Source organism: Podarcis cretensis (assembly GCF_951804945.1).
Source record: "Podarcis cretensis genome assembly, chromosome: 16".
Classification (NCBI taxonomy): domain Eukaryota; kingdom Metazoa; phylum Chordata; class Lepidosauria; order Squamata; family Lacertidae; genus Podarcis; species Podarcis cretensis.
The window spans coordinates 40,107,391-40,127,369 of record NC_137186.1 but is presented as its reverse complement, the minus strand read 5'-3'; the positions used below and the strand labels follow the sequence as shown (position 1 = coordinate 40,127,369).

Below are 19,979 nucleotides of genomic sequence, written 5' to 3'. Positions count from 1 at the left end.
TGACCCTCAGGGTCATCTAGATCAAGCATCTAGATCAAGGGAAGTAATAGTGCCACTGTATTCTGCTCTGGTCAGACCTCACCTGGAGTACTGTGTCCAGTTCTGGGCACCACAGTTCAAGAAGGACACTGACAAACTGGAACGCGTCCAGAGGAGGGCAACCAAAATGGTCAAAGGCCTGGAAACGATGCCTTATGAGGAACGGCTAAGGGAGCTGGGCATGTTTAGCCTGGAGAAGAGGAGGTTAAGGGGTGATATGATAGCCATGTTCAAATATATAAAAGGATGTCACATAGAGGAGGGAGAAAGGTTGTTTTCTGCTGCTCCAGAGAAGCGGACACGGAGCAATGGATCCAAACTACAAGAAAGAAGATTCCACCTAAACATTAGGAAGAACTTCCTGACAGTAAGAGCTGTTTGACAGTGGAATTTGCTGCCAAGGAGTGTGGTGGAGTCTCCTTCTTTGGAGGTCTTTAAGCAGAGGCTTGACAACCATATGTCAGGAGTGCTCTGATGGTGTTTCCTGCTTGGCAGGGGGTTGGACTCGATGGCCCTTGTGGTCTCTTCCAACTCTATGATTCTATGATTCTAGGGTCTCTTTCAACTCTGCAATTCAATTGCATGATACAGGATATTGGGATTCGGAAACCATTTCCAAAGCTGAATGTGGTTTAAAAAACTGCCTCCTCCTCATTGTCATGACTGTAAACAGCAGAATACTGACTGGACTGCTATGTACAGTGGTACCTCGGGTTACATACGCTTTAGGTTGCATACACTTCAGGTTACAGACTCTGCTAACCCAGAAATAGTACCTCAGGTTAAGAACTTTGCTTCAGGATGAGAACAGAAAGCGCGCAGCAGTGGCAGCAGGAGGCCCCACTAGCTAAAGTGTTAAGAACAGTTTCAGGTTAAGAACGGACCTCCGGAACGAATTAAGTATTTAACCCGAGGTACCTCTGTATTGTTTAATGGATAGGACATGTATTGTACAGCTGCTTGTAAATATAACCATTTTTTTTCTTTACCCAGAAAAAAATAAATTGTACAATGGTACCTCGGGTTAAGAACTTAATTCGTTCCAGAGGTCCGTTCTTAACCTGAAACTATTCTTAACCTGAGGTACCACTTTAGCTAATGGGGCCTCCTGCTGCTGCCGCCACAAGATTTCTGTCCTCATCCCGAAGCAAAGTTCTTAACCTGAGGTACTATTTCTGGGTTAGCGGAGTCTGTAACCTGAAGCATCTGTAACCCAAGGTATCACTGTACTTTCTTACTGACTGGATTCAAAATGTTTTTTACTGATTTCTGCTTTTTTTTTTTTTGAGCGGCCATGAAGGGAGATGGCAAGGCACCACCAATGGCAAGGTAGGTCGAATCAGTCACCTGAGAGGCTTGATCCCTATTACCCAATAAAAAGAACTATTTGACACCCTAGAGACCTTTGGGCTCAGTAAAACAAGGTTTTGTAATGTGTTGGGCTTAGAAAAACCTGCTTCTTTATTATTATTTAGCAAAATGTATATACTGCTTTTAAAATATATATATGTATAATATTTAAGCAGTTTATGCGAAATGGTATAAAATTGCTGTGAACTGCCCTGAGTTCTTCGGATGAAGGGCAGTACACAAATTAAATAAACAAATAAATAAATAAATAAATAAATAAAAATAGATATTAAAATCACCTGGGTTTTAAAACACACACACACACACACACACACACACGTATATAATAAAATTACATTTCTAAGTTGGGTTGCCTAAACAAAAAAGTGTTTAGCAGGCGCTGAGAATGGTACAATGAAGTCACCTGCCTAATAATAATAATAATAATAATAATAATAATAATAATAATACATAACCTTCAAGGCATAATAGGAGGGTGCTGAGGTAAAATCAGGTGTAAGGCGCGACCTCTGCCGCCAGGGGGGGCCGCGGATACCGTGGCAGGCCAGCCAAACGTGTTTCCGGTTCCTGCCCTGCAGATTCGCGCCGGGCTACTGGGGAATTTCTTTTGGCGCGCCCGGGCCGCGGATCGGATACCGCCTTTGAAAATTAACAAACCAACCAACAAGTATTAAGATCAATGCCTCTTCTTGCCAGGTCCAAGGAATCTACTGGTGGCGAATGAGCCGTTGCCAATGAGAAGCCGCCTTTCGAACTGCCTGCCTGGTGGGCTCCGCCTTGTTTCCTCTGGCAGGTGAGGATTTTTCTCTTGGGAAAAAGGAATAATTGGGCGGGGGGGGGGCGGCGTTGGCTGCTGGCTGTGCAGGCCCTTCTCGGGGGGGGGGTCTTTTGAGCCGTCGGGGAAGAGGAGGAGATCCTGGGCTGCCAGCGGATCAGAGATCACAGATCAGCGGATCACAGATCAGCTTGCTTTGCTTCTGCAAGTTTTCCTTTTTCTTTTTTTTTTTAAATAATTTTTATTAACAAACCAATCAAATCACGTTAATTCCAAATTATATCAATACATACTAAATTCCAAATATTTCCAAATATTTAACCGATTTTTTATTTATTTTTTTTTAAATTGTTGGGGGTACCCATGCTTCGAGCTCAGAAAGTTTTCCATTAGGAGACTCGCCTCCTGCTTCCCGGCCTCTGGGGCTCTGCAAGGCAGGCTGCGTTGTGACAGACACACGCAGACAAAAGGTTAGGCAGAAGTTCCACGTGGTGTTAAATCTCCGGATTGTTCAAGCAGAATATTCCTGCACTGGATGCGCAGCTTGCATTTAAAACGCACGACTCTCCCACCAAAGGATGCTGAGAACTACTTTGGCAAGGGTGCTGAGAGTTGTAGCTCTGTGAAGGGGTAAACTACTGTTCCCAGTTACTTTTTTCGGGGGGCGGGAGCCATGTGCTTTTGCTGTGTGGTGCGCATACAACCCAAGTCCATGGGTCTCTACATCTGGGCTCCGACCCGCATCAGTTCTCCAGGATCTGAGACAGAGGTCCGCCCCATCTCCTGCTGCCCAGTCTCCTATGGGAGTTTTCACAGGGGTTGGTTTGCTGCTGTGGCAGCACAAGGTCCTTTGATTCCTTTTCGCTGAGCAGTGCTGAATCATCTGTAAGGGAGAGGGAGGTGGGACGGATGAGAGCCCAGTGTGGTGTAGTGGTCAGAGGGTCATACTAGGACCCAAGAGAGACGAGGGTTCAAAGCTGCCCAGAATGGCTGGGAAAATCCACTCAGATGGGTGGGGTATTATTATTATTATTACTCTCCTCGCTGGGTGACCTTGGACCAGTCACTGCCTCTCAGCCTTTTGGAGAAAAAGGTGAGATTTAAAAACTGCAATAAATAAATACATACATACATGAAATTAAGAATGGGAAGAGAAGGATGGTTGTGGAGGAGGGTAATAAGTCAGATCTCTCACCTCCCCAAATTAAATTTTTAAAAATGGAATGAGGAATGTGACAGTAATACAAATACAGTCCTGTAGCAAACCAACACTGACTTGTTTTACATTACAGGTAAGAGGTGTGCTAAATATCATAAATATATTTTTTTTAAAAAAAGAAGAGGCACAAACAGAAACAGGAACCCTGAAATCTGGAATGCACTAAAGGCTCCCCCTGCAGACAATGAACGAGTGGACACCCATTGCAAAAGAGTATGATCCCCTCAAAGCTGGGAGCATTGATGGTACAGATGAAGAGCCCCACGACCGGGCTGTTTGGAGGGCCATGACGGCACGGTATGTGCCAAACCGAGGCGTTTCAGGGGACCCTCACCTCACTCTGTTTGTGGCCAGACTCAACTTGCAAACCACAGAAGAGAAGTTAAGGGAAGTCTTTTCTCGGTACGGAGACACCCGGAATATCCGCTTGGTTCGAGACCTAGTCACTGGCTTCTCCAAGGGCTACGCGTTCGTTGAGTTCAAAGAGGAGCGTGCCCTTGTGAAAGCTTACCGGGATGCCAACAAGCTGGTTATTGACCAGCGTGAGGTATTTGTGGACTTTGAGCTGGAGAGGACCCTCAAAGGGTGGATCCCTCGGAGGCTCGGGGGCGGCTTTGGTGGCAAGAAGGAGTCAGGGCAGTTGCGGTTTGGTGGCAGGGACAGGCCCTTCCGGAAGCCCATCAATTTGCCTGCCATGAAAAGTGAGTTTTACGGGGAAGGACAGGCGGAAAAAAGAGAGAGAGGTTGGTCCAGGGACTGGAAAACGAGGAACAGAGACCAGAGGCGCTCCGAACGGGAGTGGTCACGAGGATGGGGAGAGAGAGATGGAGCGCGGCACTCCAGAGAGGAACGGAGCAGAGGCAGAGAGAAGAGAGATCGAAGTCGGGACCGCAGCTCAAAGAAACAAAGAGATGAAGACAGGCACTGACAGAAGCAAAGAGACGAAGACAGGCTCCCTTCCAGTGCTACACAGCCACAGAACACCAGTGGATTATAGGAAATTGTGGGCCCATCTTCAAAAGCAAACTGAGACAAAGCCTGGATAACTGGCTTGTAAGCTTCAAAATAGTGGGGTGTTTTCATCATCACGCTCCACTGCACACTTAATGGGTTATCCTGTATGGTGTTGCAGGTTCTGATGAAATTGTTTAGTCGTCTTGCTCACTCTTCTACACCACCCTGTCCAAGCTTTTTGGTGCATATGACCAGTGATGCACAACATTTGTGGAATTCTAACAAACAGAGCAGAGAAGGGAAAGCTCAATTTGACTAAGGGGAATGTAATAATTCACAGGGCAGGGGGAAAGGAGGGTCTGCAGTGTATAGGCAGGGAGGGTGGGTGAGGAGAGGAATTTTAGAGAAGCAAGAAAAGGGGCCAGATAGAAGGTTGCTAAACAAAAGGAGATAAAAGAGCAGGCCAGAGGTGCTTAACTCATGTCCTTTGAGATGCTGCTAGATTGCAGTTCCCATCATCCCCAGACAGCTTGGCCAACGGTTAGGGCTGATGGAAGTTGTAGTGCAGCAACACCTGGTGAACCGCCGGTTCCCCACTCCTGAGATAGACAGTGGGTTGAGGAGCATGTGGATCAGTGGGATGAGAAAAGGAAACAAGAAGGAGAAACAAGGGTAGGCCGGGAGGGCCCTCCTTTGAGGTGGGAATGAAATAGAGCAGCAAGACTGTGGACTGGGATAGGGAACATGGGACCCTCCAGATGTTGCTGGACTACAGCTCCCATCATTCCTGACCACTGGCTATGCTAGCTGAAGCTGATGGGAGTTGGAGTCCAATGGTGTCAGGAGAGGCACCAGGTTCCAGGCCTAGGACGTAGGACTGGATTTCTTTTATCAGTTTGGATTAAGGAGCCAAACCTTTGGCTGAGGTCCGTGGCTTATAGAAGATGCAAAAACAGACAACCTCTTGTTAATCCAGAAATAGTTTATTTAGCATATTAAAAAGATCTAGTGTTAACATAGCCCTATACCCACCCATTCCCTCCAAACATGCTGTTTATTGCCTTTTTTTTTACCTTACAATACCCTGAATCTTTATTAAAGATACACATTCACTCCTTTTGCATATCACACAGTTGTGTGCTAAGCCTTATCAGACAATTGCATTAAGGGAATGCTCAAGTCTGTGACACTTAGCGAGATGTTAGCCCCTTGCTAGGAACTGAAAGCACATTGGCAACCCCTGTAATATGGGATTGATATGGCATGGAGACTTGTGACTTGTTTTGATGGTGGTGGTTCTGGGTTTTTTTTATCTGCCCTGCACACCTTTGAAATGCGCCCTTTGGAGCATGGTTGGGTTTGAATCCAGCCTTTGGGTTAAAAGTGTTTCCCAAGCCCTCCTGTAGTGTAATAAATTATGCAAAACAAGCATCTTTGCAGTGTTTATTCAGGTTGTTGCATCTGTGTGCATGTGATAAAGAGCAAAAATAAAAACAAACCCCCTTTTAAAATTATAGGACTATGGGGAAACTCAATTTCAGCAACACTTAAGCATGTAAAATATTAACAAGGATTTCCATTATTGCATTCATACTATAGTCCAAAGTGGCTGGTGTCCATTAGGACAGGTAGGCTGTAAAGCAGGAGGCCAACAGGAGGTGGAGCCAGAGCCAATGAAAGGGTGGAACTAACCATAGTTTTGTCTCCATTCTCCCTGCTAAGTCAGCGCCATCTCCCTGGCCTGGTTTTAAGAAGGCAGGCAACTGGCAGCTGCTGAGGGCAGACTGAGATTGGTGGGGCACTGCCCCATTTGCCCTAATAGACAAGCCTCCACTGTACACACAGTTCCAATGATGACCTCACGGACAGAAGGCAGCTGCTGATGTTGCTGCATAGGTCAAGTTCTTGGGATACACCGGACTGCCTCTGTTCACAGAGCCATGGGAAATGGACGAACTGCATATTTGGGGCAGCTCTCTCCACTTCTTCACAAGCAGTCGGAGAACAAGAAATAGCAAATAAGAGTTTTAAAAAAGAGCTACATGCCAAAAGCTTTTAAATACAATCCAAAACCTAATCTGTATTAGGAGCAACAAAAAATGCTTTCCAGTTTTCCAAAATACTTCTAACTAAAGAAGAACTGGGGAGGGAAGAAAAATCAAAGAATTGTAAGAGTTCGTAGGGACCACAAAGGTCATCTAGTCCAACCCCCTGCAGTGCAGGAATCTTTTGCCCAACATGGGTCTTGAACCCACAACCCTGAGATTAAGAGTCTCATGCTCTACTGACTGGCATGATGTTAAAGTCCTGAAATCCACAGCTCGTGGCAGCCGGGAGGAATTGTACACTCGACTTGAAAACTGCAGGCTTGTAGGGCAGCCCTGTAAATAAATAAATTCAAAAAATTTACTATTTTAATATGTTCTGTTGACCACTCCTCTGTATCAAGCTTGGAAACACAGGCTAGCATCTTAGCAAGCTCTTAGGAAATACACAGGCTTGTGGGGTGGGTGGGTCAAATGATCCAGCCCCACTTTCATTTCTGGCTTCCCATGAAAGCAGCTTTTATTCTGTTATGGCTACCATGGAAGCCCAGTGGGCTAGTGGTGGAGGAACCATGGTCCGTCCTTGTCCTCCTCCAGCCCACTAACATGCTCGTAATTTTATCCCTTCCTCTGCCCTGCTTTGTTTAGCATCTAGCTCATGGAAGAACTCTGGGGAACTCAAAGCAGGCTCATAACATGACATTTTTGCTGGTTCTGATAAAACAAGCCTAGGGATCCTGTGGCGCTCCTGAGACTTGGTCTACAACTTTCATTATCCCTGGTCACTGGCCATGCTAGAAGGGACTAAGAGTCTCACTATATCTGAAGAGCCATCCGTTCCCCATCCATGCAATAAAGGGATTCTGCCTATTGGAGTAGTTTTTTAGTAGATCAGCACAACTACCCACAATGTTTAGCTATAACAATGTCAAGTGATGGCAACCAGATGCGATGAAGCAACGGCTTGCCAGGCTTCTCCATCTTTTGCAGCTGCACAAGAAACATAAATTTAGGAGGCAAAGGCCCTGCCCCAATCATTGCTTCTGAATTTTGGAAGAACTTTAGCTGCATGGCCTGACATGAAGTAATTGAACATTTAGCTGCAAAACTGCTATCAAGCAGCCCAGTTCTTAGCTTGCCTGCAGCCTGGACCTAAGCCTATTTACTCAAGCAACTTTCCAAAGAGGTTAAATGGGATTTCCATCCTGTGCATGTAGGATTTTAGTTTAACTGAGAAGCAAGTCCCTTTGAGAATCCAAGGGGAACTGCCTTTGCTTACAGGTGTTTGGGATCAGTTGGGTTTGCTTACATTAGAGAAATCTCAGTCATCCCCTAAACCCATTTTTAAAATTCAGTATTAAAAGCTGCCATATGCCAAGTCATACCACTGGTCCATCTATCCCCATACAGGCTACTGGGAATGACATAAGCTCTGTGAACTGAAGACTCTCCCAGCCTTGAGTTCTTTTACAGTAGAGAACCCAGTTCTTTTAAGGGACACTTTAGTACAGTGGTACCTTGGTTTGCATACGTCTTGGTTTGCATACGTTTTGGATTACAAACATGTCAAACCCAGAAGTGCATGTCCTGGTTTGCAACCTTTCTTGGGATTACAACCCATTTTGGATTACAAACAAATTGTTTTTGGAGGGCCCGTTGGCGAAAGCGTGCCCATGGTTACAACCTGTTTTGGTTTACAAACGGACCTCCGGAACAGATTATGGTTGTAAAACCAAGGTACCACTGTAATTCCAAAATATACATTAGAACAAAGCAATACATTTATTATACCAATCAAAATGTGGACAAAAGAACTGTGCTCACAAGCTTCTGAGTTCCTGAGAACTCTGCATCAGGCTAGATGCAACTGGAGGATTCAAAAGCTTTGCATGCTATTTTGTGACACAGCTAAGAATGGACCCACTGAAACAAAGGTAAAGGTAAAGGTACCCCTGCTCGTACGGGCCAATCTTGACAGACTCTAGGGTTGTGTGCTCATCTCACTCTATAGGCCGGGAGCCAGCGCTGTCCGCAGAAACTTCCGGGTCACGTGGCCAGTGTGACGAAGCTGCTCCGGCGAACCGGCACCAGAGCAGCACACGGAAACGCCGTTTACCTTCCCGCTGGTAAGCGGTCCCTATTTATCTACTTGCACCCGGGGGTGCTTTCAAACTGCTAGGTTGGCAGGCGCTGGGACCGAACGACGGGAGCGCACCCCGCCGCGGGGATTCGAACCGCTGACCATGCGATCTGCAAGTCCTAGGCGCTGAGGTTTTACCCACAGCGCCACCCGCGTCCCTTCTACTGAAACTAAAGCACACAACTAATTTAAATGGGCCCACTCTTGAGTTTAATTCAGTTGAATACCACCCATTTTGGTTGGTTTAATGAAGGTATTGCCTTAATTCAGCCTTCACTGACCTGGTGCAGATGTTGTTCAACTGCAACTCCCATCTGAAGGAATCTGTAGTCCAACAGAATCTGCAGGGCATCAGGTCAGCGCAGGCTGCCCTGTGTGCTGAAATTACTGGAACGAGTGTCCCTCCTTAAATTTACAAACACTTGCCTTAAACAGGCTTATTCCCAACAGGAAAAAATTTGTTTTGGCCACATAAATGGCTTATTTAAGGATTAGGTGGGTCCAGGCAGCTCTTCCAGTTGGAAGAACACTGTAAGTAAAAACCCTTACAGCTGAATTCCAGGGCTGTTAGTGACAGTGGCAGCTCTAGAGATACTTGGAGTGTCCACACCACGTAAAAACAGTGGCCAAGAAGTCTTACCAATACTACCAACCTCCTTTTATATATAGATAGAGTACTGTGATCATCAGAGGCCACCAGAAAGAAATCTTGGTTTGCTTTTTCCACAACCAAATTAAGACAGGAATTACCAGAGTTTAAGTGATTTTTAGCTCAAAGGTCATCCGGCTAAGTTCTGCTGAGGGAAGGCCCATTGACATTCATGGACCCAAGTTAGTCACGTTCATTATTTTCAGTGGTCTACTCTGCATATGATCAACACCAGATACAACCCTATGCTAGTTTGTTTCCATGTTCTGGAATGGCAAGCTTTTTTAAAAAGGTATTTTATACACTGGCCCTGCTATTTAGAGAAGATCCACTATGCTATTAGTATTCTACATATGCTATTAGCCCAATGCTGAGAACTATAAATGTAATTGTTATCTAGATAGCATTTATGTTTAACTCAGAAAAATGCTTGAAAATTTTTGATAACCTTTACAACAGTCCACAATGGATTTGTGGTCCAGAATTTTTTATCCCTGTATTGTAGATGTGATGCTGAGGGACTAGCAGCTTGGTTAAGGCCACTAAGTTGTGAAGGGGAGGTCTGAACAGGGGACCATCCAGCGCAAAGTCATAGCTAATATACTGTGTGGAGGAGAAGGGTCTTCGCACAAACCCCAATGAATATGTGAGGGGGAAGCAGAAAGCTGGCAGTTAGCTAATACACCAAAATGGGACAATTGACCAACACTGAACAATGACCAATCAAGTTCCCACTGAGTTTGGGGTGGGGGGAGCCCTACACACACATGACATCATTCCATTTCATAGCAAACATAGGTGATGAGCGACAGCATGAATGGAGCCAAAATGAGATGGCTGAGAAACAAGAGGGAGGTAACAATACACTCTGGGAAACCCAGAGGTTTGCAAAAGTACAATAAAACATCCTCCCTCTCTTTTTTTGAAAAGCTCCTGCCTGCCTATTAAATAAATCCCAGTGAAGATGGAGCAGGCTTACCAGCCTCGGAATGTTGAATGCCAGTTGGAAAAGTAATATGGAAAATGGTAGGATGAAGAGGGACCTTCTTGGAGGAAATGGCTGGCTGGAACCTTGATCAGGAACACTCCTGCTGGAAGTGGGGGATACACGGCAACATTTTGTCGCCAGTTTCATTTGTTCTCACTATAATGGCAAATGGGTTGCCAGGGTTGGGGGCACGGCTATTGGCCACATCAGCATCCATGGGACCTCATAGGTATGAACTGACTCCTTCATCACACACTTATTTTAAGCATGGGGTAGGCAGGAGATTGCATGGAGACTTCTTACATCAACTTTGAAAATATATTCCCTGACCTTGCCAAATGGCACAAAGCCTTGGAGGTAGGCAAGTATGTGTAACATAGGTGAAAAAACTCAGACACAAGCACAGTGTGTCAGTTTGACGGCCCTGTCATCACATCGATAGATCGTGAACCATGTAGCAAAGCCACCTCAGGCACAGCCCTACTGTGAGCAGGGTCCCCAGCACCGATCACTCAAGGGGCACATTTAAAGCCATATCATACCCCTTTAAACAGTCATGAAAATCTGAAGTCTGAAAATTATAGCTCTGTGAAGGGGTCAGGGGTCTCCTAGCAGCTCTCAGCACCCGTAGCCCATTAGTTCCCAGAATTCTTGAGGAGGACACTAAACATTTAGTGTGCAGCAGGCTCCATATAGGCAAAATTTGTTTCAAAACTTACTTTTGTTCCCAAAGCTATTGAAGAGACAACACCTGTGTTTTCTGTAGAAGAGACTGCCCTCGCAATGACAGAGGGGGAAGAGGTTAGGATACAAGGAGGAATTTTTAAAAGGGTTAGCATAAATTTCAGATGTTTAGTTTCCATTAATACATCAGAAAATTCATAGCAAAAATGCAAGGCACCATCACCTTGTACACCATGCTTTAGGCACTATAAATAACAAACCAAAAATAATAATACATAGTCCTGATCCATTTCGAAGGCGATCCAATTCCAGTATGTTGCATTAGTTCTTTTTCCACCATGGATTCATTCCTGCAAAAGGAAGGTCCTGCTTCAGCTGCAAACAGGACTTGCATTTGAGCATGACAGCTATGACTAGACGCCACTCCTCTAGAACAATCATTAGAGGAAGATGACGGCTGAATGATCAGGACGAAGTTCCCATCCCCAATAAACTGGGCAAGGGGAGTCTTCAGACCTTAGCAGACCTTGAATGCAACTCTTCAGCAACAACATAGATCTCTTTTTTTGGTTTAAAGTGAACTTGTGTTAAGTGAAGTGAATGCAAGCTTTCAAAAACAACCCACAGGCTTGTTAAATTAGCACACAGCAACGACCCTGCAGGGTGGCTAGAGCAGAGTAGGCAAAGCCATTGCTTCTACAGAGGTCCTAGGATCTTGCTTTCGGAGTGGAGTCACCAAGTAAACATCAAGGGATTCTGTGTGGAAAAAGAAACCCCTCATTCCAACTGGGTAAGGGGCTTGGAATGGGGAGGAGAGCCATATCCAGACACCACAATCCACTAGACAAGTTCCTTCATATTTTCTTGTGCTGTTACCATTGCAACCGCAATCCCTGGGCTCCAGTCACAGGTGCTGTAGGGCCTCCAGGCCTTGTTCGGTGTATGCTTCGTCTTTGTTAGAGTTGGCCCACTCGCCAAAGGAACTCTGAAAGGGGGCATTTCTCTGCATCGCTGGCATCCGTTTCTTATCACGGGAAAAGAAACTAAACCTTCCAAGAGAAGTGGGGTGTGGAGAAGAGGAGAGAGAAAAAGGGTGGGAACACCACACAGGTTAAGGCGTTGAAACTTGGAGGAACGATTTGAAAACATCTTTCAGTGCTAAGTGATGCAACAAACATGGCCAAGCAATGCAAGAAACCAGGGGAGAGAAATCTCTTGTTTTGGGGGAGACAGGTTTAGAAACAGCCTCTCAACTGGTACAAGAACCACATAAGTACCATTAGTGGAAAAGTGTAAGCCTTCTTTAGGTATTTCTCCATGCCATCATAATATGCTGGATTCCAAGTCACAGGGGGCAGTTTATGTGCACAGAGCAGGTGCCCCCAGGTCCCGGGTCCAAGGTATTTTGCCACCTGAGGCAAAGGCCAATATGGCACCTGTCTCCCATGTATAAAAGCTGACCAGATTGGCAGCTGAATCGTCCTTTGACAATGGCAGTGGAACAGTCTTCCACTGCACCCGAGGGCAGGATAGCTGGGTGGGGGGCCCTACAAGGCAGGCCGTATGACACATCCAGTGCTGTCCACTCCTCACCCCACACATTCTGTATCTGAGGCGGCCGCCTCACTCTGCCTCATGAGCCAGGCCTCTTCCTCAAATGCTCTCCCCGCAAACACAAGCTGAGAGGGGGCAGCGGGGGCAGGACCAAGAGGCCCACTCCCACCCCCTGCATGCCATGGGATTATGGGCAGATGGAGCAGACTATCTGGAGGGGGCCTGTGATTTTGTACCAATTACCTCAAGTGACATTGCTTCCTGTTTTTACACCAAGTGAAGGAAATTAAAAAAGTGAACAACTAGGGAGAACAACATTTCAATGTTCTAATTATTATTACCTTAGTAATACCTTAGGGAAAGGGATTTCTTTGCATTTTTTGATCTATTATAAACACTCAATGAAACTGTAACTTGCCCCCTTCCAGCCACTCCAGCCAAATTCTGTCCACTTAGAAACGAGGGGACTTTCCAACAGGCCAACAGGTTTTTGTGACAAGCACAGATCTAATTCCAGCCAGCTGAAAGCTGTTGGCAATTATCCTTCCATCAAAGAGACTTATGTTAAAATTTTATTTGATTCAGTTTTGGGCAAGCTATTTCTCTGTCAGTCTCAGGTTCCAATTAGTAACATGGATTGTGGGGATAAATGCAGAGACTAAGCAGAGGGTCTCCCAATATACACAGTTCCAGTTATTTGTGTGCCTATGTGCAAATCTAGCCCAAATCCCCTCATTTCCAAAAACAGTTTGTTATACAGACTGGGAAGAAGTTGGGGTAGCTATTTAACAGCTGCAAGTCCAAAACCCAGACTTTTAAGAGCACAAATTCAGCAGTCAGTCAGAATTTGGGCAGTGTACACTTCACAGTTAGTAGCATTTCAGCACAATCCTGTGACATCTACTCAGAACCAAGACCCTTCAGTTCAATGGGGCTTGGGTCTCAGGTACATGAATTTAGGATTATAACCTGAATTACACTATGATCTTCTATTGGCACAGCACAGTTCAACAGAAGCAGAAGAAGCCAACCATCTTCTTTGAGACGGCCACAATTAAAATATACATTGAATTTAGAAGCAGGATAGAGGGGGACAGCCCAGGTGTCCTAGTAACCCCAACCAACTACAAAGTTGATGCTGGCACCTCCAAACTTGAGATAGGTCTCCAGCCATGACATACAAAAGTGAGCATCTGTGTTTGGGCATCCATGTTAGCAAATATATCCTTTACTCCAATTTGGGATGGTCTGTGGGCATTACAATCAGGTCGTAAACCTAGGTTGCCAACTTGACAATGTTTGTTCATTGCTGTTTTGAGGTTTGATACCCATTTGAGTCTCATTACAAGCTGACATGTAAGATGACAGGCTATGCTAACCTAACACTTGGGGCTTTGTCAGTTAAATCAATATTGCATATTGTATTTTCACCAGTTGCGATTAAATTTAAAAATAAAAACAAAAATTGCTGTGATCTGTCAGGAGGCAGGTTTCAAAAGCAAGATTAAACAACATTAGTGATTAATATGCTCCTATCTAATAGGTCAACAATAGGTTCTTGTTTGTCTGAACACCCGCTCCATCAATAATAATAATAATAATAATATCTTTATTGTCATTGCCCCCTCTCAGGGACAACGAAATTTACTGGCAAAGTACACGTCATGGATGCCTAAACACATCCTAGCTGCCGAATGGGAATGGCTCACTATCAGAGTGTTGACAAAGTGACAGTTCTACAAAGGCAGCACAATGCCCGCTGAACAAAGTAGGCTTATAAGTTGTAGCCTGACAAGCAAGGGAATTTCAGGTAGAGCACTGGGGGCCAAAGGGCCAGCAAGATGGTAGGAAGGACCTGTGGTCATGTATAATTTTTTAACCAACTGTCCACATATTTGCTTGAAAAACTCTCAATTAAAATTCCTTGTCTATTAAGCCAATTATTAAACCAGGGATGGGTAACCTGTGCCTTCCCAAGTATTGCTGGACTACAACTCCCATCATTCCTGGCCGCTGGGCATTCTGGCTAGGGCTGGTGAGAGTTAAGAGTCCAGCAACACTGGTGAGGCCAGAGGTCCCCCTTCTTGCATTAGAAGAAAGTGCAAAGGGGCACAGACTGCTTGGTAAATAAGCGGTTACATCATGCAGCAGAGGAGCATTCTGATTGGCCATCTTCAAAAAAAAGGTTTTATGATCCCACAGTCAGCCAAGGAGAATACAGCCAAGGTTAAGGTGAGGAACAGCCACACATCATGCACAAATAGGAGAACAAAAACTCCACAGTAACCAATTATAAAGAGAGTTCCTACAAGGGACATAAGTCTTCTTATTGGCTGCAATGTGGGATCATCAGGGATCAATCCGGCAGCTACCATAGGCATTATAGCTGTAAACATCCTGGTTGGGAAAGCACAGACACAAAAGAGAAAAGAAGCTTAAGTAAGAAATTAAAAGGTATTCAAGTACACACAAGCACAGGAGAGGGGGGAAGCAAATCAAGGAAGCCAAGGGAAACGACAGACACGGGTGCTGACTTACACAAAGGACAATGTTTTTACAAGGTGGGGAAGGGTCTGTATTGTCCCAGAGAGCCTCTGATCTCAAGGCGAGTCTTTCTGAATCAAACCAATTGAGAGTCAGTTGTAGGGGAGTGAGAAATGTCCTTATTTTCACCTGAGGAACGTTAGAGAGTATGAACATAGGATCCAACTCCTAGGGGCTGGGGTCACTTCAGCCCACCCAACAAAATACTGGAAGGGTCCAGCCCCTCCCTCCAAGTTGATGGGCATTGCCATTCAAATGGTGTGCATGACCGTGTAATATGATTATGTGGGGCAGGGCTTACCTGCTCCTCCATTATTTTATTCGAGTTGGCGTCCCTGCCCATGGATGTTAAAGTAGTGCAAGAGGACTTGACGTGTTTACTGCGGATGTGACCTTAGAGTTTAAGACACAAACGGGGAAAGACTAACTCCACCATGTCCTGCTTCTGAGTTCCCAAAGGCATTTGAGGGCTCTTGCACTAGCGGATGGGCAAGTTCTGTGCAAAAGAAGAATCCCCTGTTCTAGCAGAAACTCATTGCACAGTCTGGGGCTGCCATATGTCCAGATTTTCCGGGGGGCGGGATATCCAAAATGTGGAGTTTTGTCCTGGATCTTAGGCAAGCCAATCAAAAAATTGCAGCTCAACAATTTTGGGGTCTTTCTAAAAAAGTCGCTTATCTATTCTTAGGCAACCGTGTCTCACAGGCACGAAACATTTCACCAGTGTAGTGTAGCTGCTGGAGTGTCGGGGTGAGAGAGTTCAAATCCCCACTTGGCCCTGAAGCTCCCTGGGTGACCTTGGGACAGTCTCTGCCTCTCACAGGATTGTTTCAGGGATTAAATAAGGAGGGGGAGAACTGTATATGTCACCTTGAGCTCCTTGGAGGAAAAGTGCAATAAATAATGAAGTATACCACTGGCTTTAACTTAGTGCTACATTGCACACAACCCATACATTAATAGCAAATTCATTTGCTGAGCGCCTGTCTATGTAGCCAAAATGGTACCATCCATGCACTAGGCAGGAAATGCCAACAGGTTTGGGGGAACCCAAAGGTTTGTAGAAGTACAAACAAACATCTGTGGGAGAATAAAACTTAAGGGGGGGCACAGAAAAAGCCCAATGAGGACTGAGCATGTTCTGTATGCATGGATGGTGGCTGATTGCTGGGGTGGAATGGGACATCGTGTTGGGACCTGGAAGAGGAACAATATCCCGCTGCAACCATTTGCTGCAGATGCCACTTGTTGCTGTTGATTAAGGACACAGCTGAGATCACCAGAGCACTTTTTTGCTTCTGACCTAAACACAGCTCCGAGACATTCCCAACAGAGCTGCTTCTGGGAGATGCTATTATTAGAATCAAAAACAACACACAGAGTTGTTATTATTCTGAACGGGTTTTCTACAATTACACAGCTTGGCTGGCTGGGTTGCATCAAGCCTCCCCACCACGTCTTACACACACACACACACACACACACACAGAGAGAGAGAGAGAGAGAGAGAGAGAGAGAGAGAAAGAAAGAGAGAGAGGCTTTTTGTCTGTCTTCTTTTTAAAGCCAGCACTGATCATCATGTCAGCAACAAACAAGTGACACAACCTTTGAAACAAAGGGCCCTTTTTGCTCAGGGTACAAAACGAGGTAGATCTGGCTTCTTAAAAATAACAACCATGTAAACGAAAATCCCTGCTCAAAGATTTACAGTTTTAAAATTTCCTAATCAGTTTTTGCCTCCAATATTTTTTATTTTTTTTTGTCCATGACAGCAACACAGTCACCATCCTGTGTTGGCATCTCACATAGTTTGGGGAGGGAGAGGGACGTCCCTCCCCAAAACACCTCTTTGCCAGTGCTCTCCACTGCTGAACCTCTGATACTAATTGAAGGAAAAGGTACTTTTCACATACAAATGAGTAATGAATCACAAACTGGAAATTAAGCACACTTCTTTTGAAAGTTTAACGCTAAGGGAATCAATAGGACTTACTTTGGAGGAAATACGGTTTAGGGTGCAAGTGCTAATGTGGAAAAAAGGGGGTTCTTTTTTGGCACATCTAAACATTTGGGACAAAGCTCTCTCTCATATAGAGATTCAAAATGCAGTTTGCCACTTTGGACCCACCCACGTTGCTGCTTAATCCCCTCTCCATAGTCTCAAGAGGAGAAAAAAACAAAAGGAAACAGAACTTCAAGGGAATTTATGCTAAGGACATAGTGACATGCTTACTGCAGTTTGGTGCTTGCCATTTTCTAAGGTAGCAGCACCCGGGTTTTCCAGGAAGCCCACACCCTGGTCCAGAGATTTCCAAGAGAGCTTGGCAAGCATCTAACTGCATGCACTGCCTGGCACTCACTCTTTGCACTACAGTACCAACAGATTTGGTGCCAGTGCATCCTGGCATTGTCTTCTATTGGCACACGGAGCAGCAGGGCAGGAATGAGGAAGCTGGGGCCCCCCAGGGGCTGCTGGACGGCCATTATCCTTGACTGTTTAGCCATGTTGGCAGGAGAAAAGTTGGAATCAAACCCTATTCTGGAGGGCTACAGCTTTCCCCCCCTTGCAGTAGGGCAGGGGGTGCCAACCTGGTGCCTGCCATGAGCTTCACTGGCACACCAAGGCAAGGGCCCTGGACTCTGGGCTTTCTTTCTTTTTAAGTACATCTCTAGACCTCCTAGAAAGAAAGGTGTGAAGAAGTCACCCTTCCGAGTAATTTCTGTGAAATGAAGAAGGCTGCCAGTGTTTTTAGCCAATGAGTGAAGTTGGAACTGTGACGGGAAAGTGCACCATTTGGACATGAGGAAATAAGAATCCCTGAGGTCCTAAAGAGCTGCTGCCCCCCCCCCTTTAATGCACTTTTATTGTTTCTCTATAATCTTGCAAGCAGAAATCCAACAGGTCATACCTTTTATGAAAATACAATTACAGGGAAAGCTTCACCATGATTGCTCTCTCTCTAATTTCATGTTATTGCTCTGCCATCACAAGGCAACCATTTTGTGACTGGCACCCCAGCACTCTCTCAAAATCCAAAATGTGCCCCCACCCTGGTCCAAGAAGGTTGGCGACCCTCATTGTAGGTGATGACGCACACATTAAGAAAATGTGTGCTGCTCATTATTTACATAGTACTACTGGTGCACATAGCGCTTTTCGGAGTCCAAGAGGAGAGATCTCTTGCCTTAAGGAGTTCATAGTCTAAATTTCAATGGAGGGGAAAGCAAAAGAGGAAACAGGTAGAAGGGGAGTCAAGAGGTAAGCAGGTGGCAATATGCAGTTGTTTCAAGTTTAGGCTTGGTTACAGACTTTGCTGCAGAAGGGTCATTATTATTAATTACTATTATTATTATTATTACCTATAATTTATTATTTGCTTCTAAACCACAGTCTCAAGGCAATTTACACATAAAATAATTTAAAATGGTTAAAAACACTAACAATGAATACATTTTAAACAAGATTAAACCCCTAACAAGTGTTTAAAGGTAAAGGTAAAGGTACCCCTGCCCGTACGGGCTAGTCTTGACAGACTCTGGGGTTGTGCGCCCATCTCACTTAAGAGGCCAGGGGCCAGCGCTGTCCGGAGACACTTCCGGGTCACGTGGCCAGCGTGACATCGCTGCTCTGGCGAGCCAGAGCCGCACACGGAAACGCCGTTTACCTTCCCGCTGGTAAGCGGTCCCTATTTATCTACTTGCACCCGGAGGTGCTTTCGAACTGCTAGGTTGGCAGGCGCTGGGACCGAGCAGCGGGAGCGCACCCCGCCGCAGGGATTCGAACCGCCGACCTTTCGATCGGCAAGCCCTAGGCGCTGAGGCTTTAACCCACAGCGCCACCTGCGTCCCAACAAGTGTTTAGGGCCACCAAAATGAGGCTTGCACACACCAATGTGGTGATTGGGCAGGTGGGCAAATCACATGCTTCCTTGCTCCACCCACCACACATTAAAAAAACAAATCCCTGCATATTAAAAAGTAGCTCACCAGTGAGAAAAAGCTGTAGTTGGGTCTCATGGGGAAATATTCAGAGAAAGCTTCACGCTACGAATAGCCAAGGTAGCAATTTGTTACTACTGACCCCAGGGGGAAATGTTTTGCTATGAGTTTGGCATGGGGGAGGAAGTAGGCAGAATGCGAGATCCTTCTCCCCCCTGGCCCCACCAAGCATAAGCCAGACTGGCTTCCTGTGTTGAGGTGATCGCCTGGGTGATGGGCCATTAAGAGAACAAAGGAAAGGGGGCTCAGTGTGATAAGACAAGTGGGTGGGGCTACTCCCTCAAGGCAGAGATAGTTTGAAGGACAAAGCCTAAGTTTAGAGCTGAAAGGGGCAGTGCTGTGACCTAGAGGTAAAGAAGCAAGCTGGAGAGTCAGAGCAAAAGTTTGAGAGCAATTTTGATTTATTTTTGAATCTATTGCACTTATGGAGGAAGCAAGACCCTTATATATGTGTAAATAAACCATACATCAGACAGGGCACCACAGTCTCTGTTGTGTCTCATTCCCAAAGGAAACACGAACCCTGAGTAAGCACCTGGAAGCCCTGGAATCCCGCAGTACTCAGAGATTAGGGAGGCATGCAACAGTATTTAAACTGTCAAAATGAATCAAACAGATAAACAAAAAGAGGCGCTTTGTGGCATTATGGAGATTATTCAAAGGATACTGAGCACCATTCTTTCTTAGAGCATTTTTAAAAGCCCAGGGACCCCAGGAAGCATAGGAAAGCAAGTTTCTTCCCCCCCATGCTTGGTTTAAGGCAGCCTTGGGAAGAGGAGGGTACTTACAGTCGTTTGATTCCAGATTCCTGCTGACTGGATGGTTTTGAATGAATAATGGTTGTGGGTTGGGGAGACCTCATTTCTTCATCAGCCTCATCACTTAAAAAAAAAAAAAACAGGAAAAGATATGAAATGTATACGTTAGATACCAAATACTCTCATTACACCTAGGAAAAATTAGTCACTCACTCTACACACAGAAAGGAGAGAGAAAGCATACCTCTGTCAGTGCATAT

The 19,979-nt window shown here is 45.4% G+C and overlaps 2 protein-coding genes across 3 annotated transcripts in view; one reads left to right on the top strand and one right to left on the bottom strand.

Annotated features, from left to right (window-relative positions):
- Positions 1-1,966: 1,966 nt before the first annotated feature.
- SNRNP35 (small nuclear ribonucleoprotein U11/U12 subunit 35) lies at positions 1,967-5,787 on the top strand. Its single transcript, XM_079957200.1, has 2 exons — positions 1,967-2,203; positions 3,478-5,787. Exon 2 carries the CDS (start codon positions 3,589-3,591, stop codon positions 4,330-4,332), a length of 744 nt encoding a protein of 247 aa, XP_079813326.1. The 5' UTR covers positions 1,967-2,203; positions 3,478-3,588; the 3' UTR covers positions 4,333-5,787.
- Positions 5,788-10,130: 4,343 nt separating this feature from the next.
- Positions 10,131-19,979, bottom strand: part of RILPL1 (Rab interacting lysosomal protein like 1) — a 31,849-nt gene continuing 22,000 nt past the window's right edge. The window contains exons 6-8 of one of the 2 annotated variants that reach the window (XM_079956949.1): positions 19,750-19,842; positions 14,728-14,815; positions 11,774-11,913 (exon numbers count right to left, since the gene is read on the bottom strand). In XM_079956949.1, the coding sequence (XP_079813075.1) occupies positions 11,908-11,913; positions 14,728-14,815; positions 19,750-19,842 (187 nt within the window). In that variant the 3' untranslated portion in view covers positions 11,774-11,907. Of the gene's footprint in view, positions 11,914-14,727; positions 14,816-19,749; positions 19,843-19,979 lie in introns of both variants that reach the window. The other variant, XM_079956948.1, reaches the window with a different exon arrangement.